The sequence below is a fragment of the Gadus chalcogrammus genome, chromosome 15 (assembly GCF_026213295.1).
Source record: "Gadus chalcogrammus isolate NIFS_2021 chromosome 15, NIFS_Gcha_1.0, whole genome shotgun sequence".
Classification (NCBI taxonomy): domain Eukaryota; kingdom Metazoa; phylum Chordata; class Actinopteri; order Gadiformes; family Gadidae; genus Gadus; species Gadus chalcogrammus.
In genome coordinates, this window is record NC_079426.1 from 14,074,002 (window position 1) to 14,090,360 (window position 16,359).

The 16,359-nt window shown below is 46.2% G+C and overlaps 1 protein-coding gene across 5 annotated transcripts in view; it reads left to right on the forward strand.

Annotated features, from left to right (window-relative positions):
* ltbp1 (latent transforming growth factor beta binding protein 1) overlaps positions 1 to 16,359 on the forward strand; it is a 72,231-nt gene that overhangs the window by 45,052 nt on the left and 10,820 nt on the right. For 2 of the 5 annotated variants that reach the window (XM_056608798.1, XM_056608803.1), the window contains 14 exons: positions 2,059 to 2,223; positions 3,301 to 3,474; positions 5,225 to 5,247; positions 5,903 to 6,002; positions 6,320 to 6,406; positions 7,636 to 7,761; positions 8,028 to 8,153; positions 9,174 to 9,299; positions 11,011 to 11,130; positions 12,007 to 12,126; positions 12,521 to 12,643; positions 13,768 to 13,893; positions 14,217 to 14,345; positions 15,688 to 15,816. In XM_056608798.1, the coding sequence (XP_056464773.1) occupies positions 2,059 to 2,223; positions 3,301 to 3,474; positions 5,225 to 5,247; positions 5,903 to 6,002; positions 6,320 to 6,406; positions 7,636 to 7,761; positions 8,028 to 8,153; positions 9,174 to 9,299; positions 11,011 to 11,130; positions 12,007 to 12,126; positions 12,521 to 12,643; positions 13,768 to 13,893; positions 14,217 to 14,345; positions 15,688 to 15,816 (1,674 nt within the window). The remainder of the gene's footprint in view (positions 1 to 2,058; positions 2,224 to 3,300; positions 3,475 to 5,224; positions 5,248 to 5,902; positions 6,003 to 6,319; positions 6,407 to 7,635; positions 7,762 to 8,027; positions 8,154 to 9,173; positions 9,300 to 11,010; positions 11,131 to 12,006; positions 12,127 to 12,520; positions 12,644 to 13,767; positions 13,894 to 14,216; positions 14,346 to 15,687; positions 15,817 to 16,359) is intronic. The other 3 variants (XM_056608800.1, XM_056608799.1, XM_056608802.1) reach the window with 3 other exon arrangements.

Below are 16,359 nucleotides of genomic sequence, written 5' to 3' on the forward strand. Positions count from 1 at the left end.
AGTGTGTTTGTTTGTCAGTGTAGTTGAGTGTGTGTGTGTGTGTGTGTGTGTGTGTATCTGTCTCTTCATGTGTGTTGAAATGTAATAAAGTGAAACATCTGTCGATGGACAGAGTCACGCAGCACTCGGGGTTGAGGCTGGCTGGTTCGTAAACCTCAACAATATCCCGACACAGAAACTCTGCTTTTACTTTTTCTACAGACACATTTATTTAATGATCCCCCCACCACACACACAAACACACACATGCATGCACGCAAGCATAATCCAGGCATTTACACACACAAATACACATAAATATATACACAAAGACACACACACACACACACATGCATACACACAAGCATGCACACCTAGACACAGCCTCATATGAATATATAGAAACACACACACACACACACACACACACACACACACACACACACACACACACACACACACACACACACACACACACACACACAGTATAAATCTGTATTATGGCAACTTGGTGTCTGCAGGTAATCTGCCAAGGGCTTCTCTTTAGCTCAATGATATCTTAGGACAGGCTTCAACAAGCCCCGCCTCTCTCCAACCTTTGTTCTGTTCTCCCCTACTTTGTGGTGAAGAAAAGACCCGACTTTCTCCAGAAAACAGCTCACTGAACTTATGGTAATTGCCATAACTATAAAATGGTCAGATTATGAAGCATTGCCCACACAAGGTCTGGGCAGTGAGCTGGCCGGTTACTGTGTTATGGTTTTCCATCGTCTGCTTGGGCCTTGGCTCTGGGTTTCCAGTACCTGTGTGCGCGCTGTGAGCGATGTGCAACAGTAGAGGAACACAGACTTAACCAACGACGCTGCGGGTTAGCATGGTGCTGGTAGCATGCTGGGTGTTAGCATGGCTCTAGGCTAGCCTACACTGGGAGCATGCAGGGCGTTATCATGGCACCAGGTTAGCCTGTTCTGGAGGCTTTCTGTGTGTTAGCAAGCCTCTAATTTAGCCTGCACTGGTATATCCTAGGCATTCGCATGCACGCTGCATTTTATATTGCATGAGGCATTGGCATGAAACTCTGACATCCTTCGATTTTCTTTCCACAAACCTATACTTAAACCTTCTGTCAGTCCATAGGCCTAAGCTGTTTTTTGCTTTCACTCGTACTGTATATTTTAATGTAGGTGCGACCATGTGGAAATATGCTACATGGGGTTTTCTGTCACTTAGAATTCATATCGATGATGCATATGTGGGGATATACACATATATATATATATATACGCAGGGTATATTTATTACCAGTTTGTTGTTTTAGCAATGTACAAACTTGCCAACCTCCAGACCTCATAACTATGGAGGATTTTCCAAACCAAGATGAGGGTGTATGAAAACGAAATAACATGGCAAGCAACAGTCGGCCAGCGCAGCCTTCGTGAGGTCACTTCAATCGGAGGACTGCAGCTAGCCAATCATAATCTGACCACAAGATACTGGGGATCATGGCCTTCTTCATTTTGCCTCTTTAAGCATCAAGGGCCTGACGAGTGGCCAAGCACCACAATGTTTTTAGAAGGAATGATTGGATAACAGATCAAGTGAGATAGGGCGTATTCTGGACCCCTGGCATTGAGAAGCTCTTCTGGGTGAATCTGGAGGGTTGACAGGTATGGGGTAAGAGATGTGGTTGCGTGTTGGGATTGGGTCGTCCTGCTGGGTGGGGAATGTGTGTCGGTGGTTTCCAGAGCTTCTACGGTGAAGGGGCGCTTCATTTGTCCTCCTGTCTGTTTTCTCCCCCTTTTCCCATATATTTTTGTTTTCCTGTTTGTCACATGCACTCTGGCGCTCCTCCCCTGCACCCCCCCCCATCCATCTTCACCTCACCTCCACCCTTGTCCTGCTCCTCCTCTTCCACCTCCTCCTCATCCCGCCTCTCCTCATCTTCCTCATCCTCCTCCACCTCTATTTCCTCCACCTCTTCTCCTCTCCCTCTCCCTCCTCCTCCTCCTCCTCCTCCTCCTCTCCCTCCTCCTCCACCTCCTCATCCTCCTCCACCACCTCCACCACCTGCCTCTGCAGCCTACACAGCCGTCCAGGAGGAGAAAGGGGCATGCTACCGCTTGGTCACCACTGGGAAGCAGTGTTTGCACCCGGTCTCGGCCCAGCTGAGCAAACAGCTGTGCTGCTGCAGCGTGGGAAAGGCCTGGGGTCCGCGCTGTGACCCCTGCCCCCTCCCCGGAACAGGTAAGGTTCCCCACCTTCATGTCCCCCAGAGGGACCCACTGTAGCGAAGGTGACCTGGTAGTAAGTATGCGGGCGGAAAGGATCGTCAACGCAAAGAACGGCGATCATGAACAAGGGGCCTGTGTTAAAGAAACCCGGGTAGGACCAAGAGTCCTCTTCCTGTATCACCCCCCACACTTCCTGTCTGCATGTGGTCCCCTGCTTTGCTAGTACAGTAGTTGCTTTTAGATGCATTACAGGTGGCTACCACAACAACAACCACCTTTGTCCGGTCGTTTTTTCCGCCTTATCACTTTCGGTCAACATGTCTGTATCTTGGTTCTGGGCTCCTTTTGGGTTTCGGTCTTTCTCAATTTCCTCGTTTTTTTGACTGTGATAGCCAGCTGCTCCGCGCAGCAACAAAGAGGCAGTGTTTGCGTGGTGTGTTTATATGGTACACCTTCTTAACAAGGGACCTTCCGTCGAGCCAACAAAATCAAGTGTTGGAACGCGGCCGTGTCCTGTCTCTCCCTGGGCCTGAGTTTCACACAGCGTTCCAGGACGCATTGGCTGGACTCGGAAAGGAAATATAAAATACTCCTCTTAACATCCTCTGGATCTACCGTGTGTTCTGGTTGTATGGTTGACCAATGGCTTTGGACTAAATAGGCTTATAAAAGTAAATATGACACGTTTACACTGAACCAGCTCGCCATTGAGGACCAGAGATGTACCTACCTACACTACCTTCATGCCCAAGCCACAAATAAGGGAAGCCTGTATTTTTCTATTTTTGTGTTGAAGTAGTGTATTGTAAGTATTTACAAACAGCTTCTTAAAGTAACAACCTTCCTTTGGTGTCAGACACTTGAGGGTAATTTTGCTAAACATTTTTTTGGGGAGAATAACAGGGCAATGTTTTATAACGAAAGCGGATCATATGAAATTGGCCACTTTTGATGAAAGACCTAAACCTGTTCTACTCCATATCTAAATTAGCTCTGTCAAACGTGAAGCCACTACCATGCAGAATATACTCTAACGTTACACATGGTTTATCTGGTGGTCTGATCTTCCCTCGTGTCTGTCATCTTGTAGCCAAGTTCAAAGACATATGTCCCGGTGGGATGGGCTACACTGTACTGCCCAAGCCGCCCGTCAACAAACCCATCATCACCTACCAGGAACCTGTGGTCACGCCCCGGCCACGCCCACTGCCCACGCCCGAGAAACCAGTGGAAGCCTTCGGGGAACCAGACAAGCCAATACCAGGTGAGGCTGAACCGTGGTCTAGCAGAGCTCCAACTAGAGATGTACAATTGGTATTTTTTTTTGGATTATTGTGAAAGTCATCATGCTTGTCGATGCTTCTGAGATTTTTCTCAGATCCTTATTAATGTAGATCCTTCTTAATAAGTTCATTAATGAGAATTAAGTGTTGATTTCATCCGACCTGGAGAAGTCAGGGAAGATCTGTGATTCTCCAACAGCACTAAAAGGAAAAGCTAGAAGGGACATAAACTTGCAGCAGGGCCCGAAGCGATTTTCTCCGACCGCTCCTCCATTCAGGGCCCTGGAGGATGGCTGTGGAATTCTAATCTACAGTGAACATGCAGTTCAAAGGAAAGGCCTCGGCCAGAAATGATGAGAGACACAATGAGTCGTTTCTCCGGGGTGTGTCAGGAAGGAGCTGAATGTAAATCGGGATGTCGCTGTCACGTTGGCCTTGCCGCTGAGATTAATTCAGAAACTCCCAGTGTGATTATAAGGTAGCTGGCGGTAGCGGGCCACTAATTGCCTTAGTTATTTTTCCCACGCGTTTGATGGATGACACCGTGTCAGTCTGCTGATAACATAGGAGCGATCTGCATTTAATCAATAACAGCCCTAAGGGGAACCCTTTCAGTATAACATGTCCCCCTGTTGTAGTTCACTACAAAGATGAGGGTGTTCATGTCACCTCATTTAATGATTCATTCATATCATCATGTCAATGAAAGATATGCATTTGTAAGGCCCATGGTGGTCCTCCTCCAAACTTCTACACAACTATGCTCACTACCGTAGATACTTAGACACGGAAGGCACACAGGAAAGACAAAGTAAAAACCTATCGGGAGTAACGAGTTGTGTGTGTGTGTGTGTTAACTCTGTACACATACATGTCTGTACATCCGTGTGTGTGTGTGTGTGTGTGTCTGTGTTTGTGTGTGTGTGTTTGTGCACGTATGTTTGCCTGTGGGTGTTTATATGCATGCATGTAGTCCGGTGTTGTGTGTGTGTGTGTGTCTGTGTGGTACGGCTCCTCTTATGGGTTATAACTCCGGGCATGCTTGGCAGCCGGTGGGCAGAGAGGAAGGCTGGCAGAGTGTCTGTCCCAACCCCTGGTCCCAAACGGCCGCTAAGCTGCCGTGGAACAACGAGTAATCGAGGGGTAGGGTACCGTGGAGGACGGAGGAGACAGGGAACTGACAGACAGTCCCTTACCCAGGCTGTGTAGCCTGGGTAACACAGCCTGTTGGACACCACCCGGAGCCTAATGTGGCTCTCGTCACCAGGACAGGTTGGCACCTCTTCCAAGCGAGCTGAGAGCCAGAGATGCGGTAGATGTGCAGCGGTGGAGGTGGGCTTTAGGGATAATAACATCATCTATAAAAAAAAAATCTTGGTTGTTTATCTGGTGACCGAAAAAATCATTGGATATTAAAGATGTTATCAGGCTAAAAGAGGTAATAACTTGATGATTTAATGAAACCACAGCTACAGCAGGAAACACCGTTTTCTGACATCACTGAAGTGACAACATCTGTGGTGTTAAAATCGGACCTTCGACCTGTGTTGCAACAGACATGCAAGTCGATTCATGTGCTTGGTAACTTTTCACTTTTGTCCTCCTGATAATGCTCAGAAGAAACAGAAGCTATTTCAATCTTACTGAACCATCGTACGTTATTACATGATATGTCTCTCCCTTTATATAAATATTAATATAAACTTGTTTCCTTTCTTTCTATTTGGTTAGTAGCTACACCTACAGATGATCAGGTAGGATGTCATTCAAATGCCCTTTTCCATTTATTAATGTTTTAGAACTTGTGCATGCACGAAAATGTGCGCGCTACCTGCCAATGATGGCATCATCTCTGCATGAGATCAGCAGTCTGACAGCATGACCATGGGCAGTATAACAAGCTACGTGCTATGTCAAATGAGCCTCTCGGACTATACCTGTCTGCTTCACGGCGCCTCTACATCGACAAAATCTAACTTGGATACCAGAGTGCAACACTCCCTGCTTCCACTGAAAAACCTGATTGTAACTTATTTTACAAAATGGCATTCAATTCATATCTATTTCTTTCTTGCTGATTTCATCAACAACATCCAAGGTTCCCGCTCAACAACTTTCAAACTTTTCCTCTGATTCACCAAGGAAATCAGTCTTGCTTTGTTATCAGATATTTTTTTTATTATTTCATCCCGCTTTTCTTTTTCAAATTCTACCTAGCTGCCATGCTAGCTTAACGCTAATAAGCTTATCTCTACGCAACGTTTCGCATGGCGTCATCAGTGCCACTCATTGCCGAAGTTCCTAAGGGTTATGGCCCTTGTATGTTACACATAGTGTCGTTCACGTCAACGTTCTGACCTGTTGCTCTTCTCTGGGTTCATGTTGTTGTGTGTCTTCTTGTTGTTGAAGAAGCTGCTAACCGGGGTTAGTGATAGGACATTAGTTGACCCCATCCAACCTCAGCTCTCGCCTGGTGTGTTCACTGTCAAGATGGAGACTGCCTACCCAGGTGTCCTTCTAACTCCTCTCCTCTACAGACATTAATTAATTGTTTACTGTATCAGTCATAAATACATGAACATCGTCTGCATATACATCCAAAAAAAATTGAATTCAATCAGAATTTGTACAAATTACGTAATTTAATTATTCTTCGTTTTCCCCCCCGTGGGTTCTAATTGTCACAAGTCACGTTGGGTATCATCATGTGGTTAAATGTCTTTGAAAGTTTATAAATGAAATATTTACAGTTGATCCTTTGTGTAATTATCTGTTCTGCCAATCTTTCCCGGGTCTCTTCCATTCTGGTTCCTTCGACTCCCACAGAGGTGTATGAGAGGAGTTCTCCCCCTGCCCCGGTGGAGCTGCTGCCCTCCAACGCAGGACAGGACATCGCTCCTACGCAGTCAGCAGGTGAGAGAAAGACCTGGTCCTCCTCCTATAGAGCCGTCTTGTTTGTCTTCCCCGGTCCTTCATAACAGGTATAAGGCCCATGATCAGTGTGTGTGTTTAGCACCAGTGCTAGGTTTGGACTGATAGCTAGTTGGATTTAGAGGTCTTGCTCTGCTGTCTCTACACTTAGCGTCATAGACGAGTAGTGTAGCCTGTGGAATTATGCCGGGTTGTTTTTACAAGCTGTTGGCTTCCCTTCTAAACGTATTTTGGTGTCAATAACATAAATCGTAGTAGTCCTTATGGCGGTAGTCCATTAGGCCAATGTTGGTCAATGGGATGCTTCAAAGAAAAACTAAAAAAAAGCTTTGATCTGACAAATAAAACAGTGGGAGCTTGTATCCATGGCTGTAATTGGTGATGGCTTGCGAGGTCAGAATTGAAAATATCTATACTCTGATCCTGGTGAAAAAAGGAGAGACAGTCGAGAGAAATAGGGCCAAAAAAAGAGAGCAGGGCATAGACACAGAAGGGAGAGGGAGCGGGTGAAAGGGAGAGAGCGAGAGAGAAGGAAGTGCAAGAGAGCTGTGATGGAAGGACCTTTGCTACCATAGTTGGGCAGACTGACAAAACCACAGTGGATATTTGGTAATTCTTGCTCGGCGAATGTCCATAACCTCAGGCTGCTTTCAGTGTGTGGTTGTGTGTGTGTGTGTGTGTCGTTGTGTGTGTCCGTGTGTGTGCTTTTGTGTGTGTGCGGTTGTTGGAGTTATTTAATTTTTTTAAAACCCAAACCTTAAAACATTTATTTCTTTCTATTATTGAATTTCAAGAAAGAGAAACTCTGATTTCATTGAAAGTTTGCACAGGAAGATAAGTGCTGAATTACTACTACTATTTATTATTATTATAACTTTACTTCTAGTACTACTTCTGTTCAGTCACTTAGCATTGATTTTGCCCCAAGAGACTCATGTCACATTTCATTAAGAAGCAGGTAGGGGGTTACGGGCCATCTTGCTCATTGATGACATTGGGGTTGACTCCCACCTTTCAACTGGGAGTCAACACCCTTACCACTAGACAATCCTACACCTCTGAATTTTCTTTCTAAGTTCATGGAGCTTCGAAAGATAATGTGGTAAAAAAAAAAAAAAGATATGAGATTTTTTGGCAGGAAGCCCCACTAAATCAGTGGGTCCTTAAACCATGCATTGACTGAATTGAATGACCATTGTTTTGTGGTCCAGAGGTGAACGAGTGCATGGTGAGCCCTCGTATCTGCGGCAAGGGCATCTGCTACAACCTGGTGGAAGGCTACACCTGCCACTGCGACGAGGGCCACCGCCTGGACACCACCCGCACCACCTGCGTAGGTAAGTTGGTCGCGCCGAAACCTCACTCATTCACCTGCCAGATCAATACATGATGTTCCTCCCCACGTGAAGTGGTGGAGGGATGATTTTGTCCAGCATGTGATATAATTGGGGGTCTTTTTGACCAGTCCCCAACCCCACCTGTGTAAAATTGGAGGCCCAAAGGTCAAATTGGTTTTGAGGTCATATTTGTACTGCTGGAAAATCTAAATATTTTTATTGAGATTGTGGGTTATTTGTTTCTGTGTTTGTGAATGTACTTCCAGATATAGATGAGTGCGTGGAGAATCCCTCTCTGTGCTCCAGGGGGCGCTGTAGGAACACACCTGGCAGCTTCCTGTGTGTCTGCCAATCAGGCTTCACCACCGACGAGGAGGGCACTGCTTGCATCGGTACACAAACACACAAACAAACAAAAATACATACAAAAAGCTGCTAGACACCATGTGATTCAAACTAAACTATTTTAGTGGCGATCGGCGGGACCATTAATGTCCAAGACAGTGTGTTGACGTGCAATAGGAACACCTCCCCCCCAACCCCCCAACGCCCCTTCGCTCCCTACACACAGCCAGAGAATCGTCAGTGGAGGGGAGGCATGAGAACATTGGATTATTTCTCCAGGAACCACGAGACAAAATATCTATTTATAGCATTGACAGATAAAATAACAAGGTTTTATTATATTATTATATTATTATATTATTTATTATATTATTTATTATTTATATTTCCCTGGTTATCTGTTTCCACTTTTATCAGATTTATATTCAGGCGTGTATGCTGGGATGTTATCTATTATTAAGACTAGCGGCCCATCATGCCAAGGTGAGGAGGGCGGAATATTCGATATGTTATGAAATATTGAAACCACATCGCTGCTCCAGCAGGTCGACAAAAAAGCCAACCAAACTAAACTTTAGGGGCAGCAGACTTTTTTTAACCTTTGACCCCGCCTGCGCTTCGCATCAGCAAAGAGAGAACTCTGTCGTAAAACAGTTTGTAAAATACAAACAGCCAACAATAATTCCCAGGAATCATTTTGTGTCCCATGTGTTTCACATCTGGAATGAGATGAATGCTTTTCACTTATCACTCCGGTCGTTCCAGTAAACTTTTGCAATGTCCGGGCGTTCCAGACTGATGTGTAATCTCTGCGGTGTAGAAATCTAAACTAGTGCTCATAAAACCGTAAATGAGGTTCACTCCTATAGTTTACTCTATATCACTCCTTGTCCCGACACGAAAGATAAAATAAGGATACAACTATGTAGAGTAGAGAGTAGAGTAGAGAATATATCCATCTACACAATAATTTTTTGTTTTTTTTAGTCATGTAAGTGTTCACCCATCAGTATTTGTAGCTTTCTCTGTAAGCACGGTATGACAGTGTGTGACCCGTCTTTATTCAGACTTGGACGAGTGCCAGACGCCCAGCCTGTGTCCGGACGGGGAGACCTGCTTCAACACCCAAGGGTCCTTCTTCTGCCGGGGCTGTGAGCGAGGGTTCAGACTCACCTCCACTGGAGCCTGTACAGGTACTGCACCAGAGCCATCCCATTATCACACTTAGTCAGGAGCCTGACAAATACAGTTCAACAGTATCAATTTTATTATTATTTGTACTAATTATATTATAATAGTTATAATAATATAATTAATAGTAGTGGAAGATGTAGGGGAAGTCTGGCTACCAATGTAATTTATAGTTATTGATATACTACTACTTCAATTACGATTATTAGAAGCAGTAATAGAAGTAAGATTGTTGTATTGGAATAGCTCTTTCTGACTGGTTTCTGACTGGTTGGCACCTATTTGTTATAATCATTAACTTGGTTCTGGTTTATGTTTTGTTTAGTTTAGGGTATAGTTTCGTGTTTTTTCAGTGTAAGTGTAAGTATTAACTTTAGTGCTTAGCTAAGTTAAAGGACAATTTCACCGGTGGAGACATGAATCTGTATTAAAATTGGGTAATATATTTAGTCGAATAGTAACATACATTTCTAATTTGGTGACTTCTTGACCGAGAAAAAGCAGACAGTGACTTTTTGGCGCTTGTGGATTGAAGACGACAATCAGCGTTCACTCCCTGAGGGACGTAACATAACAGCCAATCAGCATTCACTCCCTGAGGGACGTGACATAACAGCCAATCAGCGTTCACTCCCTGCAGTCCAGAGGGAACTGCAGCATGGAGGATAAGTTATTGTTGCTGTTTGCGGACTCCCGGAGCTCTATATTTAAATAATATAATATTTTTTTAGGTATCTATATAATATAATATTATATCACGGCCAAAAGATGTGTGCACCTCCAGATGATATTATGAATTAAAGACTGCGTCGGGTTCTCAGACGTCTGGTACTTCCACAACAAGTAAAGACTCGTAGTGGGGGTTATCTCGGCCAGAGTCCTGCACGGGTTGGGGTACCCGACGGGTGACCCGCACAATTTGGATGAAACGGGTGAAAAAGAATACTGTGTCGGACAACAGCACGGGTCGGTCTCGAGGTTTGCGATTGCGAGCGAGACTTCTCCGGTGCTGGATATGTTTTTCAGGAGCGGAGGAGTCAACTAAAACCGTCAACAGTGGATAATGTGCTCTTTTTGCACAGCAACCATCCCGGTGTTCCATCTAATGTTTTCCTTCGGGTGCGGGTCCATACCGTAGCGCAAATTCACAACGGTGTACTCTCTATACCGTTTATACCATACACCCCTAAGTCCCACCCACTGGCACTGATCTGTAATGTGCTTGTAGTTTTTTAGAGGCCCCCCTACACTTCCTGCCTTAAATTACGCAAAGATCGTAATTTTACGTCATTTAAGTATGTCAGAGGTACGTAGATATGGATCTCTCCCGTCTCAGGGGAAGAAAAAATATGACTGTTTCTAACGATACACAGCATAATGCAAATCGGTGAAGTGTCCCATTAAGTGTTGAGGTTAGTATTGTTTCTTGTTTAGCTTAGTGGTTAGTTTCTTGTTGTTTCTTGTTTAGATCGGGTGTTTTGGTAAGTGTTTACTTTGGTGTTTAGCTTAGTGTTACGATGAGTGTGGTGGCTTTAGGTTCACTTAAGAATTTTCCAAAATCACTCAAGCATAGCAAAAAAACTACGTATACCCGCTTGAACAGCACTTTTAGCAGGGAACACTATGAGCTGTCTTATTACAGCCTGTTACACAAGCTGGAGTAAATAACATCAGCGTGTTTGACACAGCCTTCCCCCCTTGTTTCCTCTCCAGATATTGACGAGTGTGTGAACCGGACAATCTGTCCGTCGGGGATCTGCTTCAACATGCAGGGATCCTACAGGTGTGGCACCTGCCCGCCAGGCCTCCACGGCCGGGGGGGGCAGTGCGAGGGTAGGTGGCCCCAGCAGTGTTTTTGTGTGTGTGTGTGTGTGTGTGTGTGTGTGTGTGTGTGTGTGTCTCTTCTCTGATGTCTTTCAGTAGTGAGGATCAATTTATATTACACATGGGGTGAAGTAGAGGAAGAGGATGATCAGTGGGAGAGGAGAGGAGTGAGAGGAAGAGGAGGAGGAGGGAGGAGAGGGAGTGGAGGAGGTTGGAGGACAATGAGGAGGAGAGGAGTGAGAGGGTGAAGAGGACGAGAGATGGAGGAGAAGGGGGATGAAGAGGGTGGAGTGGGGAGGAGAGAGGAGGGAGAAGAGGGAGGCGGAGCAGGGCAAAGCCACACTAGGGTGGTGGCGAGCGGATGATGGTGGTGACAAGAGGAAGTAGTTAGGCCAGGCGTCGTGGCCCACACCGCCGTTTATAGGAGCAGCTAACCACTCCTGCAGATGTGGAGGATGACAGGGGCGGACCCAAAGAAATCACACTTTCTTAGGGTGTGTGTGTGTGTGTGTGTGTGTGTGTGTGTGTGTGTGTGTGTGTGTGTGTGTGTGTGTGTGTGTGTGCGTGTTCATGCATGTCTGACCCTTGTGTCAAGAATTATTCCAGATGCCTGCTCGTACCAGGCATACGTCTTGTAAATATGACCAATTATTTCCCAGCTCTGCTCAAAATACTTCCCTTCCTGTTGTTGACCACATAATCTAACCGATTGCTTCCTCTGTGCCATCCTCATCCTCTCACTCACACAAATACACACGCACACACACACACACACACACACACACACACACACACACACACACACACACACACACACACACACACACACACACACACACACACACACACACACACACACACACACACACACACACACACACACAGATATCAACGAGTGTCTGGACCACCGGACATGCTCCAACGGTGTCTGTACCAACTCTGAGGGTTCCTTCTCCTGCTCCTGCTTCGAGGGCTTCCAGAGCCTCCAGGGGAAATCCTGCCAAGGTTGGTCTTCCTCTCACCCAGTGACTGTTCAAACCTCCTCAGCAGGTTCCAGCTGAGGTCCACACAAAGCTTCCCTGAAGTTGACCATTTAAGACGTTTCTGAGGTTCTAGGATGAGAAGGTGTCTCTAACCTGATATTCTTCATGAGGCAAATGTTGAAAGTCCTCCACCTTCTACATGATTCTGAGGTTCTTCCTCCTCTTCTCCAGACTTAGATGAGTACCAGAATGAGAAGGTGTTTCTAACCTTTAAAGTGAAGACGGTACTTTGTGATGTCGATGTTCCTTAACTCAGCATAGGGAATATTGTTCCGAGTTTTTGCCATATTAATAGATGTCTCTAAGGTTCTCATCGCCCCTAGATGCTTCTAAGGCTCTCCTTTGACGTTCTCCAGATGTGGATGAGTGCCAGGACGAGAGGGTGTGCACCAGGGGTCATTGCCGGAACACCCAGGGCTCCTTCATCTGTAGCTGTGACGCCGGCTTCACAACCTCACCCACTGGGGACAACTGTGATGGTGCGTCCCACGCAAACGCACACACACACAGGCGTCCATGCACATGCACGCATGCACACGCACGCATGCACACGCACGCAGGGCCTATGCACGCACACACAAGTGTGGATTCACGTGCGCACGCATGCCTACGCACACACCGAGGTAAACACCCACGCACACATTCAAGACAGCGCTTTCGTCGCGTGTTGAGCAAGGTGCATGATTTATATAATTCAACACATGTATCCCGATGGCGTTTGTGACATCACCTCTCCCCCCCGTCGCCCCGTCTGTCTGTGGGCCAGATGTGGAAGTCGGTTACCGATTCACAAGACGACACACGCACTTGTGGTTTTATGGCGTCCATTAAACTTTCGACAGCACACATTGTTTGTAATTACGAAACTAAATTCGCCCAGCGGCTTCAACACCGGGCCATGAACAGGATCCCTGCCCCGCCGCAAAATAAAGCCACCGCTATGTGTTGCCACGCTTTACGTGTTGCCGTGGCGCTACGTGTTGCCATGGCGCTTCCTGTTGCCGTGGCGCTACCTGTTACTGTGGCTCTGTGTTGATGTATGGGTGTGGGTGTTTGTTACTGTGTGCATGTGGGTGTTGCTGTTTGCATGTGTTTCTGTATGGGTGCATGTGTTTGATGTATCAATTTAGTGGGTGGTAGACGAGTACCACCCACCCACGAGTGTGTACGTGTTTATCTCTGGTTTAGAATCGATGTGTTATGTGTCATCTTTGCCTAAATGTATGCACTCAGCATTTACTACCATGTCTGCTATATGTGTTTGCGTATTGAAAGTTTTTTTATTTATGGTCATCTATGTGTTCACGTCAGTGTATGCATCTGTATGTGTTTATGAATTTACATCTTCATGTGCAACAGTTCTGGTTCTATATATAACACATATTCGTCTTGTTTGCACCATGAGCAATGCATTTCTCTTCACGATATTTGCATTATATTTGATACGGTATGATACTTAGATCACTGAGTGTGTGTGTGTGTGTGTGTGTGTGTGTGTGTGTGTGTGTGTGTGTGTGTGTGTGTGTGTGTGTGTGTGTGTGTGTGTGTGTGTGTGTGTGTGTGTGTGTGTGTGTGTGTGTGTGGGTGCGTGCTTTGCATCTAGATGTGGATGAGTGTGTGGAGCAGGAGGGAGTGTGTGAGGGCGTGGGCAGGTGTGTGAACGACGTGGGCTCCTACCACTGCTCCTGTCCCTTGGGATACCAGCAGATGAACTCCACCAGCTGTCTGGGTGAGGGACCTGTGCTTTGGCTTTGACATTCAATTGTTTAAAACATGTTCATACTTGTACAAAGCTAAGGGGTTATGCAAAAAACAAACATATGAAACATATAGGACTGTAGTTGACACTCTCTCTCTCCCTCTCTCTTTCACTCTTTCTCTATCTCTTCCTTTCTGTCTATTCATGTCTCTACCTCTCTCAAATTCGCTCTCTATATACCCCTCTATGTGTTTCACCTCTCTCTCTCTCTCTCTCTCTCTCTCTCTCTCTCGCTCTCGCTCTCGCTCTCGCTCTCGCTCTCGCTCTCTCTCTCTACCTCTACCTCTCTCCAGATGTGAACGAGTGTGTGGACGAGCCAGACCTGTGCGCCCCCAACGGTGTGTGTGCGAACACGGAGGGATCGTACCAGTGTGTGTGTGACATTGGCTTCGAGCTGAACCCCAACACAGACACATGCGATGGTGAGGTGCACACACACACACACACACACACGCACGCACGCACGCACGCACACACACACACACACACACACACACACACACACACACACACACACACACACACACACACACACACACACACACACACACACACACACACACACACACACACACACACACACACACACACACACACGCGCGCATACACATGCACACACTCTGCGTGCATGTCTGAAATGTTAAACGATTCAAAGTGTTAAACTCTTCAAAGTAGTATAACCTGAATCATGAAAAAAAGAAAGAAAGATATTAAGAAAGGGCAAATAAGACATTGAGAAATAAAGAAAGAGAGACAGAAACTGATAAAGAAGGAAGGAAGCAAGGATTGAAGGGAAGAAGGACCAAAGAGTCTAGACTAGAAGGGTCTTCATTCTGTTCTGAGTTGGGATTTATGGATGTTATTGGGGATCTGTGTGTGTCTGTATCTGTGTTTGTGTCTGTGTCTGTGTGCACACAGGTGGCTTTCTTTGGTGATATATCTCTATATCTCGCCGATCTGAATTTGTTACCATTTTTCTTGCGTGTGCGTGTTTGTCTGTGTGTGTGTGTGTGTGTGTGTGTGTGTGTGTGTGTGTGTGTGTGTGTGTGTGTGTGTGTGTGTGTGTGTGTGTGTGTGTGTGTGTATGAAAGAGAGAGAAAGTGAGTGTTGTTTTATCTCCTGTTCCGCATCTGTTCTGCTTCTATTACCGCTGGCGTTAACCTAGCGTTCTGTCACTCTTGTCTGTCACCTTGGATTACCACCTTGCCTTTCATTTTCTTCCTCGCGTGTCATTTCTTGTCACCCTCCTGAAAAGTGACGAACAGCAAACTGAATTGATGCTTATTGTGTGTGTGTGTGTATGTGTGTGTGTGTGTGTGTGTGTGTGTGTGTGTGTGTGTGTGTGTGTGTGTGTGTGTGTGTGTGTGTGTGTGTGTGTGTGTGTGTGTGTGTGTGTGTGTGCGTGTGTGTATTTCTCATTTTATGAAGGTGAATTTATGGATGCATGTGATTGCTGTGAGACAGAGATACAGAAACCAACCAGGACAGGATGTGGTTAATTGAATTGCTGATAGCTGTTCTGAATGGGAGAGTAATGATCAGGATCCACTTGACCAACATGTAGTGTGCATGGGAGGATGAATGTTTTACTGCCAGTGTCTGGGTTCAAACCCCAATATCCACGTCTAACCTGTGAGGCAAGCTACCCTTGAGCAAACCCCCTCCCTGAATACACTGTAGGTCGCCTTAGAAGAAAAGTGCTGTTGAAGGACATGTACCTGGTCAGTATTGAGCGCACCAACCCCCTATGTTGTGTGTCCACAGACGTGGACGAGTGTGCTGCTCTAGAGTCCCCCTGCGGTCCCCACGGCTTCTGTGAGAACATGGAGGGCCGCTACAGGTGTGCCTGTGACCAGGGCTACCAGGAGGTCCAGGACGGCCGCTACTGTGAAGGTGGGCAGCGTGGTCCACCTGAAGGCCCGACTAGATTCATGTCTAGGACAGAGGACATAGAGACCTCGGACCTAGTCCGAGGGAGGCGGTTCTTTAACCCTGTTTTCCATGCTGATCCTGGTCTGTGTAGTTTCCTTCCAGAAGGTTCTTTAACCCTGTGTTCCATGCTAGTCTTGGTCCGTGTAGTTTCCTTCTGGTTTGTGTCGTCTGGGATAGCAACACTGGAGAGCAGATGTGGGAAGCAAGCCCATGTCAAGCTTCTTTTTTCTTTTTTTACACACAAACACACATGCTCAGACGCCAACAGACATGCACCAGACAGAGAGACAAGTCACATATTGACACACACATACACACACACACACACACACACACACACACACACACACACACACACACACACACACACACACACACACGCACACACACACACACACACACACACACACACACACACACACACACACACACACGCACACACACGCGCACACAAACACAAACAGAGTCACAAAGAGGTTGTAAACATATTCGGGTCTGAGCTCA